This window comes from Gopherus flavomarginatus, chromosome 1, assembly GCF_025201925.1.
Source record: "Gopherus flavomarginatus isolate rGopFla2 chromosome 1, rGopFla2.mat.asm, whole genome shotgun sequence".
Classification (NCBI taxonomy): domain Eukaryota; kingdom Metazoa; phylum Chordata; order Testudines; family Testudinidae; genus Gopherus; species Gopherus flavomarginatus.
The window spans coordinates 138579132-138602859 of record NC_066617.1 but is presented as its reverse complement, the minus strand read 5'-3'; the positions used below and the strand labels follow the sequence as shown (position 1 = coordinate 138602859).

The window sequence follows — 23728 nt, the reverse complement described above, 5'->3', positions numbered from 1 at the left end:
GTGCCAGGAAGCACCCGCATGCAATGATGCCCTCCTAGGGGATCAGCAACGATCTGAGGAATGGTACCGTCGATCCTTTGATGGGTCCCTGGAGCGGTACCACGGTCTCGGAGATATCAGGTGCTGGGACTGGTACTCCTGCTGGGGGTGGGGGGTGCCTCCTCCAAAGGTCTGCACCCAGTGGCCAGCGAGCTGTGCTTCAAGCCTCTCTGCCCAACGTTTGGGGACTGAATGGGCCTGCGCTGTGTCTGCCTATCGCGGTCAGATACATGGCGGCTATGGGAGGGCAAGCGCTGGCAGGACGTCCCCCGCGATGGAGAATGGTGCCGCTGAAGCAGGGACGGATGTGGTCTGAACGCGGGTGTACCCTGTGACTGGGAAACCACAGGAGCCGGTCTGGTTGGCACCGGGAGGAATGTGATCTCCTGCACTGCCTGCAGGGCCACCGGCGTGGATGGCACGCGGAGCTAATGGAGGCCTCTGCCACTCTCCGGAGTAGCTAGCAGGGAGTGGGATGGGCTACATCACTCCACTCCACTCCATCAGTCTTGGGCCTGAGATCCCGATGTCGGTGAAGAGTTGTCCGGCATGGGACCTTGCTCACACCCAGTCTTATCCTTTCCCCTTGTGGGAGGTTGGAGACCAGCCTCGTCCTCCTTTTTTTGGCTTCTTGGTTGGAGCCACGGATGGAGACCAGTGCTGACTAGTGGATGGTCCCGGTGGGGCGCTGTGCATTGAGGTCTCAGTACTCTGCACTGAGTTGGAGCATTGTTCCAGTGCCGGGGTGAGTGCCGACTCCATCCGGAGCGCTCTGAAACGAATCTTGTGCTCCTTCTTAGTCCTTGGCTTGAAGGACTTGCAAATTTTTCACTTTTCATTAACGTTTCCTTCGCCCAAACAATGCAGACAACTGCTGCGTGTATCACTAAAGGGCATGAGCCTCTTGCAGCGATCATAGGACTTAAAGCCTGGGGATCGGGGCATGCCCTGTCCCGAGGCAAAGTACCATTTGGGACCTACAAAGTCTCGAACTATAGCTAAGGGATTTATAAACACTAATAAAACACTATACATAGTATAATACAGGAGATAACTAGTTTGTACAAACGAGCAGCTACAGCACTAACTGAAGTGGCAACAGTTACAGCACCATCACTGGTGGCAAGAAGGAACTGAGGGTGGGGGACACGGTGGCGCCCTATATACCACGGCATGTGTGCGCTACTCCAGGGGGTGCTGGAGCCAGGCCCCTACAGATACTGCTGAGGGAGAAACTCCCGGCACCAGTGCATGTGGTGATCACACACGCCTAAGTTGAATGGACATGAGCAATCGCTTGAAGAAGTAGTTTACATACTGGGAGTAATGTACTATTTAAACAGCCTCTTGCCCTAGTCACACTGTAAGTAGGGGGGGAACTGATATTCCCGAATAGCAACAGTTCTCCCTCTGGATAATAAAGGACCAGGATGGTGGGATTCTAACTAGAGTCCGATGCAGTGCTCTTTGGCTCAGAGAATTGCTGGAGCTGGTGTAGGGCCTCCAAGAAGGGAGTGTTAGTTTGAACATGGCTGGCATTGCTGAGGTCTTTCTCAGTCTCAGAGGAATACAGAGACAACTCATCCCTGTGCACCTGCCTCTCACGAACTGCTCTCTTAGACATGCAGCTGTACAGTAAATACTGGCTCAGTACCAGGGACTAAGATTTTATATTCAGCACAGACTAGCTCTATGGCATTCAACATGTTTAAAGGATATTTAATGAACATTCCAATATTGTGCTTGTAGATATCACTTGGGAGGATTCCACTGAATTCAGTGGGCTTTGGATCAGGCCTTTATACTGCAGTATGTTTATGTACAAAGGAATACTCTTTAGGTAGACAGATAAATTTAGCAAGTCCAACTCTTGGTCACACACCATTTCTCTAGGAAGGAAAACAGTTATTTTTTCCAAAACACTGAATGTTTTTTTTTATTTTTAAATGAACATCATCAACAGAAAACCACCTCCTGGAAGGGACAGGAATCAATTTGAACACACCCTTTGGGATTTTCTCCTTCAAACACTATCACCCCTAATCATTAGGCCTCTGATCTCAAATACCTGGTCATAAACCTAGGTCCACTCGCTTCTTGGGAAGCAGCCTTAGTTGTTGCACCACACCGACCCCTCCAATTGCCAAGGAAATCACATATTTGTGTGCGCCAACTTCCAGGGTTCTATAACCTGCTACCTGATTGGCCACATGGTCTTCACCCTGACTGGGTGGTGGCTATATATAAACTTCCTGCTTCCTTCCTGACCTTGTCTGAGCAACAAGCCATTGCCTGCTACTTGGATCCTGCTTGGTCCTGCTGTGTCACCTTGCCTGACCCTGTCTTACTCCGTCACTCGATCTTGCCTTGCTATCTCACCAAGCCTCGCCAGCAGCCTTGATGTACCTCTCCCTTGGACAGAATCTCCTGGCTATTGGACCTCTTGCATGACATCTGATTACTGATCTGGACCACCCTCAACTTGCATGATTTCTGAGCATTACACTAACTTCCAGAAACTTATCTGCTGATTTTCTTTAACATTTACTCCTTTGGAGCCCACTGAAGCATATTGCTGTAAAGTTCAAGAAGAGGTTATCAAGTCCCCTATGTTGTTGGCATGTCTAAAACTGCTGACACACATTACAAAAGGAGGGTAAATCTAGTAACTGACAACTGCAACAATAAAATAGCTACTAAGGAACCTTACCTAAAGCTAACAATAACAGTATCCTGTGCTGAGCTATTGAGCAAATAGGTCATAAATATTTGTCACAGGAAATGCAAACAGAGCTTTTAGAAGTCCTGTAAAAATAATATCCTTCACTTTATTTTGTGGGAAAGGACTGCATTTGGACTTTTGTTGTTTTATTATGACAAATGTAGCTGCAGTCGTCAATGAAGAAGGCCGTAGAACTATGTGGAAAATTATATTCACTGAAGGCAAAATGATAGAAAAAATATGTATTTGCCAGATTTGCAAAAAGCAAACAATAGGACACTTCTCAACTGAACCATTTGCTAGATGTAAGTTACCTCTGCAGGTAAGTATGCAATTCTAGTTCCAGGCCACAAGGAAACAGCAAAGAAAAAAAATTCACAACATCCCTTCCTCCTCCTGGCCCTGCTTGTTAAGTCTTTAACTCCCTGGGGACCACTAATGGTACATCAAATAGCATCCTTCTAGTCAGTTTTGCCCAGGACAGAGTTTTAGATGCTCTAAATTCTCCCATGGCTGCTACTTGTAGCCTCAATATACCCTCTGTACACTAATGTTTCCCAGTATTTTTAATGTTTCATAATTGAGGTTGATCCTGTAACTGGCACTGATGGATACTGGGATGTGAATGGACTACAAGTCCCTTCATTGGTTTATCAGCTTTACTGTTGTGCCCTATGAAAGAAGAAAAGTATCATAATTGTTAGCACCTGTTGATGCTGTGGTGGTTCAACAGCCCTAAGAAGGGCAGGGAGATCCCACAGGGGGGGAGTACTTTGAATTTTATTTATGTTTGAGCAGTGTTCAGTTTTCCTAAGGGGGTGAGGGAGAGAAGATTTAGTTAATGGCTGATAAATGTCACCATGTTTACAATGACAACATTTGTTAAATGTCACTGAAATTTGTTATGGATGCACCAAATTTACATTGTGATTATGATGATTTCACACAGTCTCACCACATTGATGTCAACATGTTTTTGATGTTCATTGGGAATTATTATTTTCCATATAAAAATCAATAAAAAAATAAAAATATATATAGTTTTCAAATCCTGTATAGCATTTAAGTGTTCTGTGTGCAGCTTATTTTTCCATACTAAACCTATGTAAGTTTTGTAGCAGAAGAGTGATACTGTCCTCAACAGGTGAAATATAACATATTGTCATCTACTCTACACACATTTAATTGCCCTGTGGATTTCAGTTTAGATTTCTTTGTAAAATGCAGCAACCTACCTTAGATTTCACCATATTTGCCACTCTCTCCTGCATTGATTGTCCTGCCTTTGGCCTCACGAGGATATAAACAGCTTCCACATCAGGGCTGGAGCGCAGCAGCTTTTCCATCAGTACTTTGCCCATAAAACCTGTGGCTCCTGTGATGAGTACGGTCTTTCCATTGTAATAAGCTGCAATTGAAGACATGGTGCGCTCTCTCTCTGTCCTCCTTCTGACTTTCTGCAGGGGGTTCCTGAGGGGAAATCAGTAACAGAGCAAGAGATTGGATGCTGGGAAGTTTGACTAAGAATACAGTGCACACTTGAGGACCAATAGGGCCCACGCCAGACCATGCTAGCTGACATCTGCAACAGCCTTTTCAGTCTGTTAGCTGAGGCAGATCCCACAGCAGACCAATCAGCGGCAACTTTAATGATTTTTTATTTAAATAGAGGATTGAACATGGACCACACAAACTCATGAACCTGCAAAGCCTAAACTCCAGTGTAGCCTTAGCCTCCATATTACTATTTATATTACTGTAGCATCTAGATCAGAGGTGGGCAAACTACAGCCCATGGGGCACATCCAGCCCCTGGGACCCTCCTGCCTGGCCCCTGGGCGGCTAACCCCCTCCTCCGCAGCCTCAGCTCACTGCTCCACCAGCGTAATGCTCTGGGTGTCAGGGCTGCAAACTCCTTCCAGGCAGCGCAGCAGCAGAGCCGCAGCCTGACCCGGTGCTCTGTGCTGTGTAGTGGCATGGCGTGGCTGGCTCCCATCTGTATGGTGCCCTGGGCAGCGCAGCTGTAATGCCACCAGCCACCAGTACTCCAGACAGCGCAGTAAGGGGGCAGAGACCGGATGGCGGGGCTTGGATAGAGGGCAGGGGAGTTCGGGGTGGTGGTCAGGGAGTAGGGGTGTGGACAGGGGTCGGGGCAGTCAGAGGGTAGGGAACAGGGGGATTGAATGGCGGCAGGGATCCCAGGGGGGCAGTCAGGAAGGAGAGGGGGGTTGGATGGGGCGGTGGAGGGCAGTCAGGGGCAGGGGCTCCAGGGGCGGTCAGGGGACAAGGAGGGGTGGATGGGACAGGGGTCCCGGGGGGGCCATCAGGGAAGGGAATGGGGGGGGGGTTGGATGGGGCAGGAGTCCTGGGGCGGCCGTTAGAGGGTAAGAAGCGGGGGGGGGTTAGATGGGGGCACAGCCTCCCCTAACCAGCCCTCCATACAATTTCGGAAACCCGATGTGGCCCTCAGGCCATAAAGTTTGCCCACCCCTTATCTAGAGGATGCAATCTAGAGTAAGCTAGGCACTGTCCATACACATAGTAAGAGACAGTTACTGCCTTGAAGAGTTTACAGCCAAAATAGACAAGACAGACAAACAGCAGGATGGGAAACAGAGGCGCAGAGACTTGTTAATGTTCACGCAGTCGATCAGCTGACTGACAGGGAACAGAACTCAGACCCCCTAATGAATATCTTATCCACCAGACTACACTGTGTCAAATCAACTGGGATTGTGTCCCAGCATAAAAAGTTCACCTTGGACAGCCACCTTCCCATGGGGCCAATCTTTTCCTACCACCTGTGATTTGGAAATGGGTTCATTTGGATAAACCTGGTAAGGTGAGTGGATCTCAGAGCCCAGGCTCCAGCTTGAGCATAAACATCTACACTACAATTTTTAGCCCCACAGCCCAAGGCCCACAAGACTGAGTCAATTGACTTAGGCTCTGAGACTCAGTGCCACACATTTTCTGTTGCAGACATGCCCTAAGCACGGGCTCTGACTCAGGTTTGAGCCCGAGTTCCCCTTCCATCCATGCACAAATCAGGCTGACCTGGGTCAGCAAGCACTCAGGACCCAGGCCTTTGGACCCTGCTAGGGAGGTGGGTTAGAACCCGAGTCCTGCTGTGACTGGGATCCAAGCCCTGTCATTTTGCAGTGTGGATGTAACTCAAGCCACTCACCCAAGTCAGACCTGGGGCCAACAATTGAAAACCCAGGTATACAATGCAATGTGGATGCTCAAGCACGGGCTTGGAAACACAGAGTCCACAAGTCCAGGTCCCAAAGACCCGGGCTTTACATGCAATGTAGACACACATGCATCCTCTGTTTCTCTCATCACACTGGGTTTCTCCTGAGCACAGATTTCTTATCTATTTGCTGTATTACTGGTAATCTAATTATCTATTAATCCCTGCCTGCCTGCCTGCCCTGCCCCCGCGCCACTCTGGGAAGCAGATGGAACCTGGGGGAGGAGAGGCGCAGGGGTGTGTATTGGTGTTGCTTCAGGCCCCGCCCCCAGCATCTCCCATTGGCCGTGGTTCCCCGTTCCCAGCCAATGGGAGATGCTGGAGGCGGTGCCTGAAGCAACAGCAACCCACACCCCTGTGCCACTGCTCCTCCACGTTCCAGCTGCTTCCCCGAGCGGTGCATTAAGGGGGCGGGGAGGGGCAGGGCAGGCAGGGATCCTGCCCTGCCCCCGGTGTGCACTGGGCCAGAGCTTACCCCTCGAATCCTTCCTGCAGTCAAACCCCGTGCCCTGAGCCCCTTGCCGCACTCTGCACCCTAACCCCTGCCACACCCCTCCTGCACCCCAAACCACTGCCCTGAGCCCTCTGCTGCACCCCGACCCCCTGCTGTACCCTGCACCCTGACCTCCTGCCTTGAGCCCCCTGCTGCACCCTGCACCCGATCCCCTGCTTTGAGCCACCTACCGCACCCCATACCCCTCCTGCACCCCACACCCCAACCCACTGCCTTTAGCCTCCTGCTGCACTCCTCCTGTACCCTGATCCCCTGCCCTGAGCCCCCTGCCACACCCCTCCTGTACCCCGATCCCCTGCCCTGACCCCTGCCACACCCCTCAACCCTGCTGTGCCCCACACCCCACCTCCCTGCCCTGAGCCCCTGCCACACACCATACCCCTCCTGCACTCCCTAGGGGCAGGGAAGGGGCGGAGTTGGGGTGGGGATTTCAGGGAAGGGATTGGTATGGGGGCAGGTAAGTGGTGGGAAGAGGCGTGGCAGGAGCAGGGCCTTTTGGAAGGGGTGGAGTGGGGGCAGGGTCGAGGGCAGCGGGGGTTGGGGGGAGGTGTCAGTAATGCGGTCCTTGGGCCAATGTACTAGTCCTCATTTGGCCCTCGTGGTCATTTGAGTTTGAGACTCCTGATCTATATAGTCCTTGACCATGAGGCTTTCTGCTAATAATGATGCCAGTTGTGCTATGATTGTATTTATCCTCTGGGCTATCAGTTGTATTCATAGATTCCAAGGCCACAAAGGACCATTGTGATCATCCAGTCTGATCTCTTGTATAGCATAGGCCATAGAACTTCCAAGAAATAATTCCTAGAGCAGATCTTTTAGAAAAACAGCCCATCTTGATTTAAAAATTGCCAGTGATGGAAAATCTAGCATGACTCTTGAGAAATTGTTCCAGCAGTTAATTACCTTCGCTGTTAAAAAATTGTCTTATTTCTGGTCAAAATGTGCCTGGGGGTTCAGTTTTCAGCCATTGGATCATGCTGTACCTTCTGTTAGACTGAAGAGCCCAATATTAAATATTTATTCCCCCTGTCGATACCTATCAACTGCCATCAAGTCAGCCCTTAACCTTCTCTTTGTTAAGCTAAACAGATTGAGCTCCGTAAGTCTATCGCTAAAAAGCTTGTTGTCTAATCCTTTCATCATTCTCATGGCTCTTCTCTGAACTCTCTCCAATATATCAACATCCTTGAATTGTAGGCACCAGAACTGGACACAGTAGTTCAGCAACGGATGCACCAGTGTCAAATGCACCGGTTAAAATAACCTCTCTGCTCCCACTTGATATTCCCCAGTCTATGCACCCCAGGATCGCATTAGCTCTTTTGGCCATAGCATCCCACTACCAACAGTTGAAAGTCCTACTATTCATATTTTATGCATTAAAATGAGTGTTCAAAAGTAGGAGAACCAGGTAAAATTTTCAAGACTGCTTACTTCCTATTTTCAGGAGTGACAGGCTTGATAGAATTTCAGTATTTCTGGGACTGCCATCAAATTGATTGGTTAGTATAATTCAAAAATTTGATATTTCAAAAATTCAGCTTCTCTTTTTCTGGACCCCTTTTGCTAACAAGGGGCTGATTTGTCATCCTTCAACCTTTCCATATTAGTTAAGACTTACTAACGACTATCTTCAATTGTACATTAGATTGTAATTAAACAAAATTATAAATAATTGTCAATATAGCAGCAGAGGTGCTGGAACAATTTGCATAGTGGGGGTGCTGAGAGCCAATGAACCAAATGGTATATAATGGAAACCACTTCAAGCCAGGGCGTGCGGCAGCACCCCCAGAACCCCTAGTTCCAGCACCTATGCATAGCAGGAAACATGGGAAAATAAAAGAGACTCAAAATAGTGGTTATGTGCTATAACTTAGGATGAAGCTCCTCTGCATCACTAGTGGATGATGACATTAGGAAAGATGACCACCATTGAGTTCTTTCCTACAATGTAAGGTTTAGAATCTATGTACCAATGTACATTTTAGTAGAATTATCTGGTTTTTAATATTGAAGACTAGCTCATTGGCAAAACAAGTTAAACAGCTGTGTGAGTAAGTTTTGTACCACAGAAGTACTTCTTCAAATTACAGAATATAGATTTGTTTGAAATTCAATTAATTAACTACAGGTTTGAGTCTGTAATGATGTAAGGGCTCTCAGGACTGATACTGGTGTGCACATATGATATCAAGGACATTTGATCATCTGCAGCTACAGGACAGAGCTATACAAATGCATACCATTTGTAAAAAAATATTAAGTTGCCCAGGCAATTCCTCTCCCTGCAATCTCACTGTGTTCAAATTGGTTTAATCACTGTAGTCATTTTATAATATCAGACTATGTCATTGCATCAGACTGCTCATGTATGAAACCTATGCATGTTTCACTAACAAAGACGCACATTTTAAGTGCTCTGTGCTACAAACTGGATCATGCAACACTCTGCAATTGTGCACCCAACCACCCCACAACAGCACAGAAAGCTTCCACCCAGTATCACTGAAATGTACAGAAACTGATACTGTGGAACTGAATCAAAAAATCCTGGCTTATTTGCCTGGCTTTGATCTGATGTCTCTAATTTCTATCCAGCAAACCAAGTCACTTTTTATGGGACATAATACAGGAGTCTGAGATCAGGCATCAGAGATGAGATTGTGTGTCAATATCAAGACACTGCTCAGGCAAGGCCTCTGAAACAGAAGAAACTCCGAAAAATGAAACAAGACACACTGTTTATGATATTAAGGGCATCTCTGCTGATACATTTTTTCTCCTTCCTTAACTAGGATAGACCTTGACAACACAGTGCTCTTTTATGTTGTGGATCCATGTTACTTATTATCACTGTGAGTATTTATACATGTAGAAGTTATAAGTTATTGAGTTGGCAAAATGACAAATCAGGACCCTGATCCTGCAAGCTGGCTCATAACAGGCAGATTCCAGAACCTCTGGAGACTTCTTCACTTAAATGGGGTCCTGAGCTAGCACAAGAATCCACAAATTGATGCAGTTTGCAGTGTTTAAGCCTAGAACATTCAAGATACACCATTGCAAAAAAAATAATTGATAAGGTATTTTATTTCCATTCAAGACAGTGAATGCTCACACAACTTCTGTTTTACAGAATGGCCTTGGTCTTACTGATTTATTTTAAGGTTAGGCCACAGTTTTACAATGAGAATTTATCTTCCCTTTTGGATTACATTGATTTGGTTTGACCTTGTGAAAAGACAAAGTGTAAAAGCTGTGGACATTATTAATAACCATAATCTGAATAATGTGTACCGTATTTCTGGATCTATGCATCGGAACTGTATGGCTTCATCATGATTTCAGTTACAAATGACACTATAAAAGCTTACATTGCAAAAGCAATATGCAAGCTCATTTGGCTGTTGTATAAGAGTCCAGTGCCCACCATGAAAACATTCAAATTCTGGGCATTAACTGCTTGCTAGCTGGCTCCTAGGAACTAGCCCATACAGAGCCACAGAGAAGTGGATATTTCAAAGCCTGTAGCTTCTAGCACATTTTAAGATCAGTTGAGTGAGAGGTAAAAAACACTGAAATGTGGAGAAAACCCCTTCTGAACAATTAATTGCTGGCAACTCAACAGACAACTTCGACACCTGATTGAACCAGAAAAGTAATCACTGGTGCAGCTGAATTATCAAATGTAATAGCTCTGCAATATTATACTTAATTATGCTGGCTCATTTCTAATTCAAATACATGAACTATACCCATGTGTCATACCAAGGAATTTGCCCTGCAAGATAAAAAAAAAAGGTGGCAACCTTATCAGGATGGAAAAGATGACACCAAATTCTCAGCTAAAACACTAGACAGAGGAGGCATGTGTCCACCTCTCTGGATCAGATTTGGTTTAAAAGGACCATGGCATTAGTCATAATTTTAAAGAGACCTTTCCCCTCCCCATTTATTAATAACCTCTTGGAATTTTGCATTCCTTGGGGAAAGCAGTGACTCAGTTCTACTTCTGTCCCTGTATCTGTGCAAAATAGGGTGTTTACTGTGAGACTGGCTCTCATCATGTGTTCCTTTGAGGTAGAAAGGCTGATTCTCCTCTCATTTACACTGGTGTAAATCAGAAGTAGCTCCAGTGAAGTAAATGGAACTACCCTGGTATAAAACTAGTGCGTGAGAGAAGAATCAGGAGTCAGGAACTTTAATACGGAACCAATGTCCAACTTTTAGTTCCACCGACGTTGTCAATGTGCCTTTTCTGGCTTGTTTACATGTAGCTAGGTAGGTACATTTATTTGTGGGTATGGATGTCTGTGGGGGGGGAGGTCTATATAAGGGTGTGCAATTATTCTCTCTGCTTGCAGCAATGATTAGTGGGAGTCACACAAATATTGATTTATGTATACTGAAGCGAGAACAGACCCCAAAGGCTCTGATTCTTCATTGCTTTGCATAATCATTTACACACATGAAGAGTTAAATGTTAACATTATAATCAGCTGGTGTTCTAGACCCACTTTGCACAGGTTTAAATGACTATAGGGGGGTGCAAGGCAGCGGAGAGTCAGATCCAGAATGTACCCTTAAAAACAAAACAAAATACAAATAATTCCTTTGGATTATTAAAATTGAAATAATTTTTAAAATTTGGCTTAACTTTTGAATAGTTATGCTGTTTACTTATTTTTCTCATATCGGATAATGAAAGTAAATGAGCCATTTTCACTTTAGTTTGCAATCAGGTAATTTCACTTAAAGGTGCCAATATTGCTGTGTTTGGTTTACAAATACAAAACAACTCTCTTTACACGGTTATCCTTAAAATACAACATGGAGACACTAATATTGGTCTTAAATTTTTCCAAATTCTATTTTTTTTTAAACTAAACCTACATTTTGAGCTAGGATTAGAAACTCCAGGGATCTGGACTCCCAGTATCATGCTAAACACGCCCTACAATATTGTTTCAGCATTTTAGCTTACAACGGTGTCATAAAAATGGCTTAAGCCATTATTGTAGAATACTGTAATAAATGGTATTAAGGGTTTTCATCACTTGACTGACTGGGCTAGTAATATATTAACAGCAAAGCAAATATTTTTTCAGTTTGAAAGAATGAAATGTCTCTGAAAGGTTTGAAGTGAAAGAAAAGGAGTAATCTGGTCTTGTATGGGAGTAAGTGATAGTGTGTTGACTTATTTCTTGATCTGAGAGGGAACTTCCTGGTGTCTTAATATATTTATTCTGGTTGTGATGGAAGTTCTAAAGTCTGATGTATAGGCTGTTACATTACAGATTTTCAAACACCAGAGTGAGCTCAGTGAAAACAATGGAACCAGCTTTCCATTGGTGAATGCAAACTAACGATTTTTTAAAGCTCCAATACAGTCAGTGTTTTGTGGCCAGTGATATACCTTTACCCAATTTCTGAGCAGAAATCTGACCAACAGGTGGCATTCCTGAAAGTATCACACACTACATTTTCTCTTTTTATAAAGTTTAATTTAGTGTGGGTGAAATATGACAGACTGACACCCCTTGAGGAAAAAACCCTCCTCTGTTGACCAAAAAAACTTGTACTACACAGGTAACAGCAACGTTCCCTTCGTCACACTGCCCCACAAATATGCTTCAACCTTAACCTGAAACAATGAGACTAAAGACCAATTCAGTCCATCTTTCTGCTAAATCTGGTAATTACTTTATGAGTTTAAAATAACTAATAACGGGCCCTTTAAGAAATTCAGCACATACCTCTTCAGAATAAATTATGTTAATAGAAGAACAACATAGACTCTTCCAAGTTTCCATAATGGTTAAAACTAAGGCATCTCGTGTGTAGGCTCCGCCTGAAGAAATTAGTTTGTAATTAACCTAAATTATTAGCAAGTGTGCTATCTCATTGTTATGGTAATAGCGGGATTAGGCCAATAGCTCAAGTTTATGTGGCACTAAGGTGTCAGCAAAAGTTACTTAACCAATCAGCACCCTTCTTCTCAAGCTAATTTGCATACTGCAATTCCATGGTTTGAAGTGAATCAGTGGAGCGAAGGGATTATACATATGTGTGAAGAGCTTTCATTGGTACATGACTTCATCCCCGTAATCTTAAAGGATCCATTGTTGCATGCTGTCTCCTATGCTTTGTTGGAAGGAAGTCCAGTTCCAACATATAAACTGTATATAAATAAAGTGTCTTTTCTACCTTCCTGATTCCTTCAACCACAAAATGTAAAGAAAGGGGTATGAAGGACAAAAATTACAAGGGGAAGACAGCTTCACCTTTCATGTCCTTGCTTTTGTGTCATGTATGCTGTGTGTCTAGCAATCTTTTCATGGTTAAATTTTATGTATACAAATATAAGTAGGTGTTCAGCCTGTCATGGGAGATGCTTTGGTTTTATGTCAAGGCTTTGTTAAATCACCAGGCTATGCTTCACAAATTTCACACAGTATTTTGAGCCTCAGGACAGGCAGAAGTAATAGAACATGCTATGGTCTTAGAGTCCCAGACCATGCTGCAAATACATACAGAAGTTATTCAGATTTCATTGCAGAAAAAACAGGAGACTGAATCTTCAGTCTCTGTAAAAGAAGGAGGGGATAAAGTCATTCAGCTCTACTATAATAAGACACTGGGCCAAATTCACTAATGGTGTAGTTCCACCTTAGTCACTGAAGTTACACAAGCAAATAATTTGGCCTAGTATCTTTCTGGGGCTCCATATTTTTAGGTCTGTGCTGTAAGTGGTGGAGAGAGTTAATATAGAAAGAGGCTTGAGTTCTGACACTGCACAGCATTTTATGACAATAGTACATGTCAACCACAGGAGAAAAGAAAAACAGAAACTAACAACTGCCATGCTTTGAAATTTTATAAGGTCAGAGTTTCAAAGATATTTAGGTGCCTAAAGATGCAGATAAGTGCATGATTTCCATGGGAGTGAGGCATCTAACCTGCTTAGGTGCTTTTGAAAATCCTACTAGGTGCCAATCTGCATATTTAGGCACCTAAATATTTTTGAAACTGACCCATAGCAGTTTCATGCAAGAATCTCAAGACCTCTTCTAGAAAGGTAGATCTGGTTGTCCCTGTTTTACAGATGGGGAAAATGAAGCAAGGGTGGGTTAAAGTGACATGCCCAAGGCCATGTAATGACTCAGTTTAGCTGACATACCATTAAGTAGTATTTAGTGACATTAAAATCCTTTTAATTAAAAAAATAGAAACAGTGCTAGTTAGCCATAAAAATAAAAGCAAGGAAAACATTATCTGTCCTTCAAATGAGCACTATGGATGTTAATACAGCTCAAGAAAATAGATATCTTTACACTGCATTGTAAACCCGGTCTTACAATTGCTGTACATGGATCATGCTAATGCATCCATAGTGCAATAAGCAGACCTTCCGAGGGGTAGCCATGTTAGTCTGCATCAGTAAAAACAATGAGGAGTCCTTGTGGCACTTTAGAGACTAACAAATGTATTTGGGCATAAGCTTTCATGGGCTAGAACCCACTTCATCAGATGCATGAAGTGGAAAATACAATAGGCAGGTATAAATATACAGCACATGAAAAGATGGGAGTTGCCTTACCAAGTATAGGGTCAGTGCTAATGAAGCCGATTCAATCAGGGTGGATGTGACCCATTCCCGACAGTTAAAAAGAAGGGAGGAGTATCAACAGAGGAAAAATTACTTTTTGTAGTGGTCCAGCCACTCTCAGTCTTTATTCAAGCGTCATTTGATGGTCTGCAAATTAATTCCAGTTCTGCAGTTTCTCACTGAAGTCTGTTTTTGAAGTTTTTTTGTTGAAGAATGGCCACTTCTAAGTCTGTTATTGAGCATCCAGGGAGACTGAAGTGCTCTCCTACTGGTTTTTGAAGGTTACAGTTCTTGATGTCTGATTTGTGTCCAGACTTCGATGAGAAACTGCAGAACTGGAATTAATTTACTTAATTAATTGCACAATCATAAAAAAAGTAATTCCTGATTGTTCCTAGAAATCTCTTGCTTCTTTGAAATACCAGCTTTGCAATCCACCTCAGATTGTAACAGTTAAACTCAAACAGCTAACGCATCGTGGACAGTGTAATTAAGAGCTATCAAACATAATAGAGCGAGATCCTGCAAGCTGCTCAGCATCTCCTGCCAGCCCAATGTGTCCTCCAAGCTTTTTCAAACCAGTGAGAGCTGAGGTTTCCCAGTCCTTCAGAAGAGGCACACTGTAGAATGAGCCCCAAAATGAATGAGTGGAGTAAGAATTTCAAGCTTCTATCATTGCTTAAACTTTATCAGCCTAGCTACACAGATCAACTCATTCAGAGAGGTGGCCTCTATCATGTATTAAATACTCCCAGACTGTTAGAGCACAGCAAGTGAAGCAGAATCCCAGCTGGTATGATAAAAGTAGGTGTGTCCTCACGACCCTTCAGAGAATCTTCTAGTCTCTCTTGACTCCATTAGTTTCTCTTTAAGATCTGTGAAAACCAGCCAATGCCCATAGCATATCAGCACAGTTACCTTTTAGGAATAAAGGGCCTGACTATACACGAAGTTATTCAGGAACAGCTATTTCCTCCATGTGTAGATAAGCCCTAATTCTTACTTACAGATAAAAGCAGCAGTACCTGCCCATGGAGAGCTCAGCATGGCTGCTTTTGAAGAACTTCCTGAACTACTCAGATCAGTGAGTGTTTGTACTCAGCACTGCTCTCCTTTTATCAGTACTAAGTTAGGGTTCAATGCTGAGCAGCTCATAAAACCAGGGCCCCCAGCACTGCACACAGAATGGCACCCAGGCCATGCTACTTTGAACTGGAGGAGATTCTGCTACCTTTGCCTCAATATAGTTCAATGTATTATTATGTATTATTATTAATTATTTGTATTATCATAGTGCCTACGAGCCCTCATCATAGAACATAGTTTTCTTATGCCAGCATATTCCTGCAAATATCCCCTCTCTTTTCCTCTCCCACCCTCCAATACCATGTCATTGTGTTAATTCTTTATGACATAACTGGGAAGTTCACAATAACACCCCCCCCACACACACACCAAAAAATTATGAATTTAAAGTCACATGTAATCCACTAGATTTCCATGCCCTTTACATTGCTCAGCTTTCTGAGACCAAAGCTATTGTACATAACTTCACATTATGCACCAAAGCATACATGTAAATAAGATGCCCTCAGCTCTAAATATATAACCACAAAAAACACTCTGTACATTACACCTTGATCTACAATGTCACTGCAAATTAGTGTTCAAGACAGTTCTTTCTCGTCATAATGTCGTCAGAAGGCTATAATTCATATCTGAGTCATAATAGGGATAAAATAATAACACCAAGCTCTTATATAATGTTTTTTATCCATAGAGCACAGAAAGCTTTACAAAAGGAGGTCAGTATAATTATCCTCATTTTACTGATGGGGCAGCCGATGCACTGAGAGTGAAAGTAACTTGCCCAAGGTCAGCCAGCAGGCCAGTAGCAGAACTAAGAATGTGTCCCAGTCCAGTGCTCTAGCCATTAAGCCACGCTGCCCTCCCATTTTTGCAGAAGCCCAACGATTGATGGTGCAATGAAGTCAACTGCATAATGACTGGCTACATTATCACCACTTTCACCATCCCACTGTCCAACAAATAACTGTCCACTGGTGGCCCAAAAATAAAACTGAAAGTTGAAAACAAATATTTAAAGCATTTTTCTCAGGTTTATATAAAAACTAAATGCAGGATGGTTGGTAATTATTATTATTTATATTGCAGTAGCACCCAAAATGTGCAAGGCACTGTACAGACATATAGGAAGGCATTGTTTCTGCACAAAAAAATTAGTGGGCATTGATCCTGCAAAGACTGCTGCACTTGCTTAACTTTAAGAATGTGTGTAGTACACTTGAAGTCAATGGGACTACTCACATGCCTAAATTTAAGCATGTGCACGAGGGTTTGTGGAACTGGGGCCTAAAAAGACAAGCAAACAGAGAAAGGGGAAAGGAGGGCAACATACAAGGAAAGTGGTCACAGTGATGACTTTAGAATGTCTTGTGTTTTTTAAAAGTTATGTAGAAATTATTCCCAAATGCCCCTTTACCTAGCCATTATTAGATGGTTATTTTTTGTAGGTATCATGATACAAATGAGGTTCGAATGCAGAGGTCAGTGGCTTGGTGCACCAGCTCAGGACATTTTACCCAAGTTTCTCTTATTAAACATTTATGCTAAACTCCATATATTGTATTTTGCATATGAAAAACTCGGAATGACACTATCTGCAGAAAAAAAAGTGTATACACTAATATATACTCCTCTGGGTTCTGATGACTCTCTCAATGTTCCTTGCCAGAACTAGCATAAATGATGAATCTTCCAAACTTCGTTATATTACTCCTCCTCCAAACACTCAAAATTTTCAAGCTTTTACTAATGATCCCTTTTCTACAAGGTCTATTTTACCTGGCTGCACAGGACCATATGTATGTGTATTGACAAAGGATGGGCAGAGAGAGGACATTTGCTAGTTTAATTTAAATTTATTTTCTTATTGGGTCATGTCTATGTTGCTATTTTGGGCACATCAACATCAGAAGTTTCTATCTGTCGCCCATTTAGTATGGAACATTCATTATATGGATCTGCCAGACCCTAGCAGAACAAATATTCCTTCTCCTTCCCCACATTCATATACCCTGAACTTGCTTGCAGGCCTTCTGGAGTCAACCTCCCAAGGAGAAATTGTGACATGTTGCCAGCAAAATCTCTTGATGAGTGTGCATAAGCAATACACGTCATTGTATCACATCACCAGATATCAAATGCAGCTTCTATCCCAAGGAGCCTAACAGTCTTCTGACAGCAGGCTAAAATGTAATTACACACTACACTAGGAGGTCTAAGAGACTGGAAAATTTGCCTTTTGTGTCCTGCCTTAGAATTTTAGGGTCAATGGAACGCTGAGCTCAGCAGCTTTTGTTTATGTTTGTTTATCTACAGGCCGTTTTGAAACCCATGCTATAACCCTCCTCAGGGCACAGCCTCTGCTTTATCTGGGTAACAGACAAAAATGTTTGGCAAGTTTCCTTAAGAGAGATATCTCCTTTAAAGAGTGATCAGGCTGACATCAGAGCTTCAAACATCAAACATCAAATTCAAAGCCAACTAAAAATATATACCTTTTCCAATACACACCTTTAAGATCCAATCAAATCTTATTTTCATATTGTGCTTAAAAGGGATACATGATCCCCAAAAATCATTCCTCTGCCTGCAAAGCTTTCCTCTACCTTTTTGACAAGTAACAACAGCAAAGAATTCAGAGGAAAAAGTATTTTTCTCAGTTCTTTTTTCATTGTCCAGTTTGAGCATTTCACAGCACTCAAGAGAATGGAGAGAATTTGTCTGCTTTGCACTACCCTCATGTCTCCCCACTACAGACCACTGAGGCTGGTATCTCTCTCCACTCCACCTTACAACACCTGCAGGAACCACAGATGGGAGCAATTTGGTGTCCACTCAAGTCTCAGGACTCCTGCAACTAGCTTGGAAAGGGAAGCCAGGAGCAGTGGTTTCTGGCAGGTTTTCTCCTTTCCCAGGCCACTTCACAGACCTGGGACAGCAGAGATGAAAGGCAGGGGACAGAAGGTGCACAATAAGGCCTGGGAGCCCATCCACAAGGAAAGGAAGCAGTGGAGACTAGAAGCAACCTCCTTGGAACTCCTTCCTGAACACAAGAAGTGCTGCGTGTGGGGATCACAGCAGGGGCATCTGCATTCTGTTAGTGTATGTCAGACATAACTTAGATAATATTTTTACTTCAAGGTCCCAGAGACAAAGACAAGGTTTTCATCTTGAGGCTAGAAGACCAAAAACATCAAGACACTTGATCACGGCCTTGGATAAACCAAGAGACTACTCACACTTGATCTGAGCTCACAGAGAGCCGAGAAACCACATTAATGGGCAATACACTCACCAGTATTACTATAATATGCATGAAAGTGTTGGGATGTTGTGTTAACTGAATGTACGATGCTCTCTCCGCAATTCTGTTCACCCCACAGCACTGTGCAAAGCTGACGTCAGCTTTGGCATTAGAAAATAGGAAGCCTATCAAAGGCAAGATACGTAATAGGCAAAATATCTTAGAACAGGTTGGGACACCAAACTGGTTTGGAATGTAGTATCCAAAACAGAGAGAGAAAAAAGTACAGAAAAAAACAACCAGATAAGGGACTGTTATGAACTGGTGGGTGGATTTGAGAACGGTGTAAAAAGAGTTTGGTAACTTGTAAAATCATACTATATATTCTATTATCTGAAATGCATATGTTTGATGCAAATCTTCTGTGTAAGGTGAACATGCTGTGAGATAAGAATTGCTTCCCAGAAGAAAGGTATGCATGTCACCTTTTTGTGTTGTACTGCTTTGTTTAGACAATAAATTTGGCTAAATTCAGTTATTTAGATTCTTGAACATTTTTTAAGAATGAGTTGAGAGTGTAGCCAAACAATTGGCTCCACCTTTTAGTCAATAATTCCCTGGGATCCCAGCAGGCAATGGAGGTCAAGCATAGAAATTTTCGGGCCTAATGGTGAAAGCTTCTTTAAATATATATAAGTAGGTTGAATGTGTTAATAAGGATCAATCATGTCTAATAGAGCCAGAAAAGCCTTTGGACTGAGTGCTGGAGGAATGGAGCTGAAAGATTGCAGCTTTATTTATTTTTTTTAAAGAGAGAGAATAAAGTGAATTAGATATTTTCAGTCCAGGAACCAACCAAAGAACACTCCCCTCACCCACCCGCCCTCCATCCCCCTAGGACAATGAATCAGACAAATTGTACTTATGTCCAGGAGATGCCTGAGAGCTTGCACTGGAGGAAAGGCAACAAAAGATATACCGTTAGCTACCCTTTTGGAAGAGAGAGGAATTCTATAGAATATCCCCAAACGACTCTAGAAAAGACCAACTGGACCAAAAAGTCAAGACCAGCCAAAAAGTAAACAAGAGAATTGGGGGCGGGGGGAAGGAGGATACAAAATTCTGCTTCTTCCCAACAGGGTAGGAGAAACATCTGAATAGTGAAAAGGGGCACAGCTCAGCTCATCAATGGACTCCAAAACTATTCTGTATCATTGATTGCTATCCTGATTAATATGACATAAGAGGAGCTACTCATTTGTCCTGCACTAGTGAAACTGGTTCCCAGAATGGGCTATTTAGGTGAATCTAGCACAGCCCTTGTCTGCATCATGCCTAGATCTATCCAGTGCTACTCAGTCCTTAAGAATAATTTTAGGAGCCCTACATTCATTGGTCCAAATTCGTTGGTGTAATTCCAGGGAGTTATTCCAGGGATAAATATAGCTCACTGATATGTCTGAAATTTATTTCAGGCTAGTGCAAGGTCACAAGATGAAAGCAATGGAAAATGCCCCAACAAGCATGACTTAAACTGACTTGGAAGGACTAACTTTAAAGGATGAGAGGGATCAGTTGCAGCGGACTCTGTTAACAAAGGTCCAATGGTCACATGGTACTTAAGTCTGCCAAAAAAGTACAATTAGCATTCATAGTGATAGCAGGATTTTGGGCACCTTCCCATTAGGAAATGGGCTGAGACCAGCTTACTTCATATTGGCTTCCAAACAGCTGTTAGATGATAACCTGGTCATTACAATTCCCTGATCCACCCAGCCCTTCAAATATTGTAAGAATTGGCCAGTTCCACAACATTCTAAAATATATATTTAAAGATACATGCACTGTAGTTCATAAAATATATTCAACCTTATAAAGAGAATATTAGCATTTTTCATACAGAAATACACAGTAGGCTTTTCCCACCAGGCATTCCCTCACCCTGAAGACTGCTGTTATCTGCAGTTCAATCTTACTGAAAGGAAATGGTTTGAAGAAAACACCTGCCACAAAATACTCCTTAATTCAAAGAGCTGCTTTCTTTAAAAGTAAAATAAATCTCCTGTTAGCTCCCTTTTAGCTTTCAGCCTAGTTACTGCTAGAGTGACCAGATAGCAAGTGTGAAAAATCAGGACAGAGTGGTGGGCAATAGAAGCCTATATAAGAAAAAGACCCAAAAATCGGGACTGTTCCTATAAAATCAGGACATCTAGCCACTCTAGTTACTGCCCTGCTGGCAGACACTGTCCTTGAGTAACATGGGGGAAATGGCAAAAATGAAAGGTAAAATTCAATTAAACTAATTTAACACTGTTGCAAAAAAAAATTAGCCATTTCAGCATCTTGATTTCATAATTTAAGTCATTTGATGCTAATCTCTGCTAGTAAATTGACAGCTGCACTAGAGGGAAATGACTAGACTTGAATGAGTGTACATTGCATGCTGCCCAGACAATATTTTTAGTGCTTTATAACAGAAAATGTGTTTAATTAACTAAATACTTTTCCTGTTACATTACCCCATGTATGGAGCATTGCTCTGGTATATGAGTGTTTTTGTGTGATATTATTTGTTTCTTTTAGGTCTCTTTACCTCCATTACTCCTCAAAGTTTATTGAATTTTGACATTAGAACTGAGAGGGAAACAGTTTTTCTATCCAACAGGAATACTGAGAAAATTTTCAAAAAAAAGGTTGTTCCCATCCTGAATGGGGATTATAATTTTTGCAAAGCACACAATAAAAACAAAAAATTCAGATTAGGCCAATCAAAACATTTTTTTTAAATAATTTTGAAACTTTTCATTTTAATTGCAACCTTTAATTTTTTTATTCTCATTTAACTAACGTAAAGTTTGAAATGAAACATTGTTTAGAACTGAAAAACAACAGTTTTAGCTTAAAAAATGTCAAAACAGGATATTCATTAACCAACCACTTTGTGTGAAAACTCGGTTTTGATGAATCAACATTAAAAAAAAAATCTCAAAAAATTCCCAATCTGTTCTATTAATCTTATTTTAAACACATCTGTCTATATTTACACTTCAGTCTAGTGGGAAGTATATACCAGGAAGAAAACTCAAGTAACTGGACCTCAGTCGGTAGCCCATGATATATGATGTATGTGCTACCTCGAAACTTGTCTCATTGCAGTGGATTATACAGATTTGCTAAATGCAAACGCAACAACATTTGGAACAGTATTTTAATCTTCTATTCTCTAGCCTTTTTTCACCAAAGTGTTTGGAGTCAAGTGTGCCTGTTTTCTCTAGTTTCACCCCTTCAAAATGTCTCTAGTAATTTCTTTCAGATAGTGCTATAAATCTGAATTAGCTTTATCCAATATACAGTAAAGATAGTCTAGTAATATACATAGTGTAAAAGCTGTATTGTGGAGGCTTTTCCAGAGTACAATTAAGTGCATGATAGACAGTTATTATATGGTAAATCAAATTGCAAGTAATCACACATTGAGCAGAAGAAGCCTGAAGGAATTCCCCCAAAGAAATGGAAAGTCATTTATGACTCTTCTCTCAGGCACCCAGGAACTATGTTTTCATTGCTCTGACAATGACAAATTATGCATAATATATATTCTATAAATCCTTTCACAAGAGACATGCTAATTGGTTCATGAGGGCATTTATTCAGTATTGCTATCTGCAGACATTCAAAAACCCAGAGTCAGACCTGAAAGACAAAACAAAAACAACTCCCACCCCCATGAGATTGGCTTAAAAGTCATGCAATTTTATAAAATAATAATAAATTTTGGTTTTCATTTATTTGCCTTCTAGGTTTGAGCCTTTAGAATTCACGCTTTCAAACTTTCCTCTACAACCATAGGGACTAGAAACTTTTTAAAAATGAAAACTGAGATTCTTGAATAATCGCATGATGCCAGCCAGCTGGATTTTAAGACCACCACCAAATAGTGTGAGACGCACAATAAAATTATGAGAGATGGCCACACTGTAGCAGTTCTCCCTTGGCAGTCTTCATATCTGATGTTAACTGATACCTTTTTTTGCGGTCTGTCTTAAGCCTTCCTAGAAATGGTCTTTTGTAATAATTTAGAGAGTGGAAATGGAAATGAAGTGAAGAAGCAGGGAAGAGAGACCTTGTGAGAGGAAGAGTGGCCTAGTGGATAAGGCACTCAACTGGGAGTCAGCAGACCTGGGATCTCTTCCATTGATCTGCTGGGTGACCTTAGGCAAATCACTTCACCTCTATTTCCTTTCTCATCACTCTATCTATTTAGGTCATAAGTTCTTTACATAATAGGAGAGAGCTTCTGTCCTAAAGTACTCCCCAAAATGGGATCAAGTCAACAGTTATGCCTTGAAGAGCTACAGCAGGACAAATATATTTCTAGGGTTTTATACCTGAATTAGACTATTTTGATTCATGATTTGTATTCCCACATGTATGCTATTCAATGCTCTACCCATTCCATGTCTGATTTATTATAACAATACTTTTATACTTTGGGCTTGTCTGTAGGACCAATTAGTTTGCAGCAAACTAGGGTGTAAATCTACCCTGCACTAGACTGCTGGCACTAACTGGCCACGTGGTCCCAGCTGCCATGCCTTGAAAGTTCTCTGGTATGCTTTGATCTACCCAGCTTTGAAATGGGAGTAGATGAAAGTGCACTAGGAACTTTTAGCGTGTAGCAGCAGAGTCTACATGGACGGTCAGTGCATGACAGGCTAGTGCAAGGTATATTTATACCCTGGCTTGCTGAGAACTAAGTATTCGTATAGGCAAGCCCTTGCATGGTGCTTTTCTTCTTCAAAGTGCTTTACAAACAAATGAATAATTCGTCTTTGAAATACCCCAGCGAAATAGAGTAGGTATGTATAACACTATCCCCATTCTTAGAGATGAGGCGCATGACTTGTCCGAGGCCATTGTTAGAATCAATGACAGCGTGCCAGGATGGTGATGCTGTAGTTAAAGATGATACACCACTTCCCTCTTACTTTTATGTTAAGTTGTGCACAGTCCTTGAGGCACGTTGGGTCATGCTAGAATGGGGCATAAAAGTGCCCTCTATGGAAACAAAAGAAACATTAGAACTATAAGGAAGACAGTGCAGTATATTATGTTGCTACATTTCCAGCGACACATTCTTTGAAATACTATGGTCCTACATGAGTCATATGCAAATACACTATTGTAAATGAAAAAGTCTACAAAATACGATCTATTTACAGTCACAAAACTAGTTCCACATTACACATCTT

The 23728-nt window shown here is 42.2% G+C and overlaps 1 protein-coding gene across 6 annotated transcripts in view; it reads right to left on the bottom strand.

Annotated features, from left to right (window-relative positions):
* FAR2 (fatty acyl-CoA reductase 2) overlaps positions 1 to 23728 on the bottom strand; it is a 221978-nt gene that overhangs the window by 114262 nt on the left and 83988 nt on the right. For all 6 annotated transcript variants that reach the window (XM_050965691.1, XM_050965674.1, XM_050965658.1 and 3 more), the window contains one exon: positions 3997 to 4231. In XM_050965691.1, coding sequence (XP_050821648.1) covers positions 3997 to 4185 — 189 coding nt within the window. In that variant the 5' untranslated portion in view covers positions 4186 to 4231. The remainder of the gene's footprint in view (positions 1 to 3996; positions 4232 to 23728) is intronic.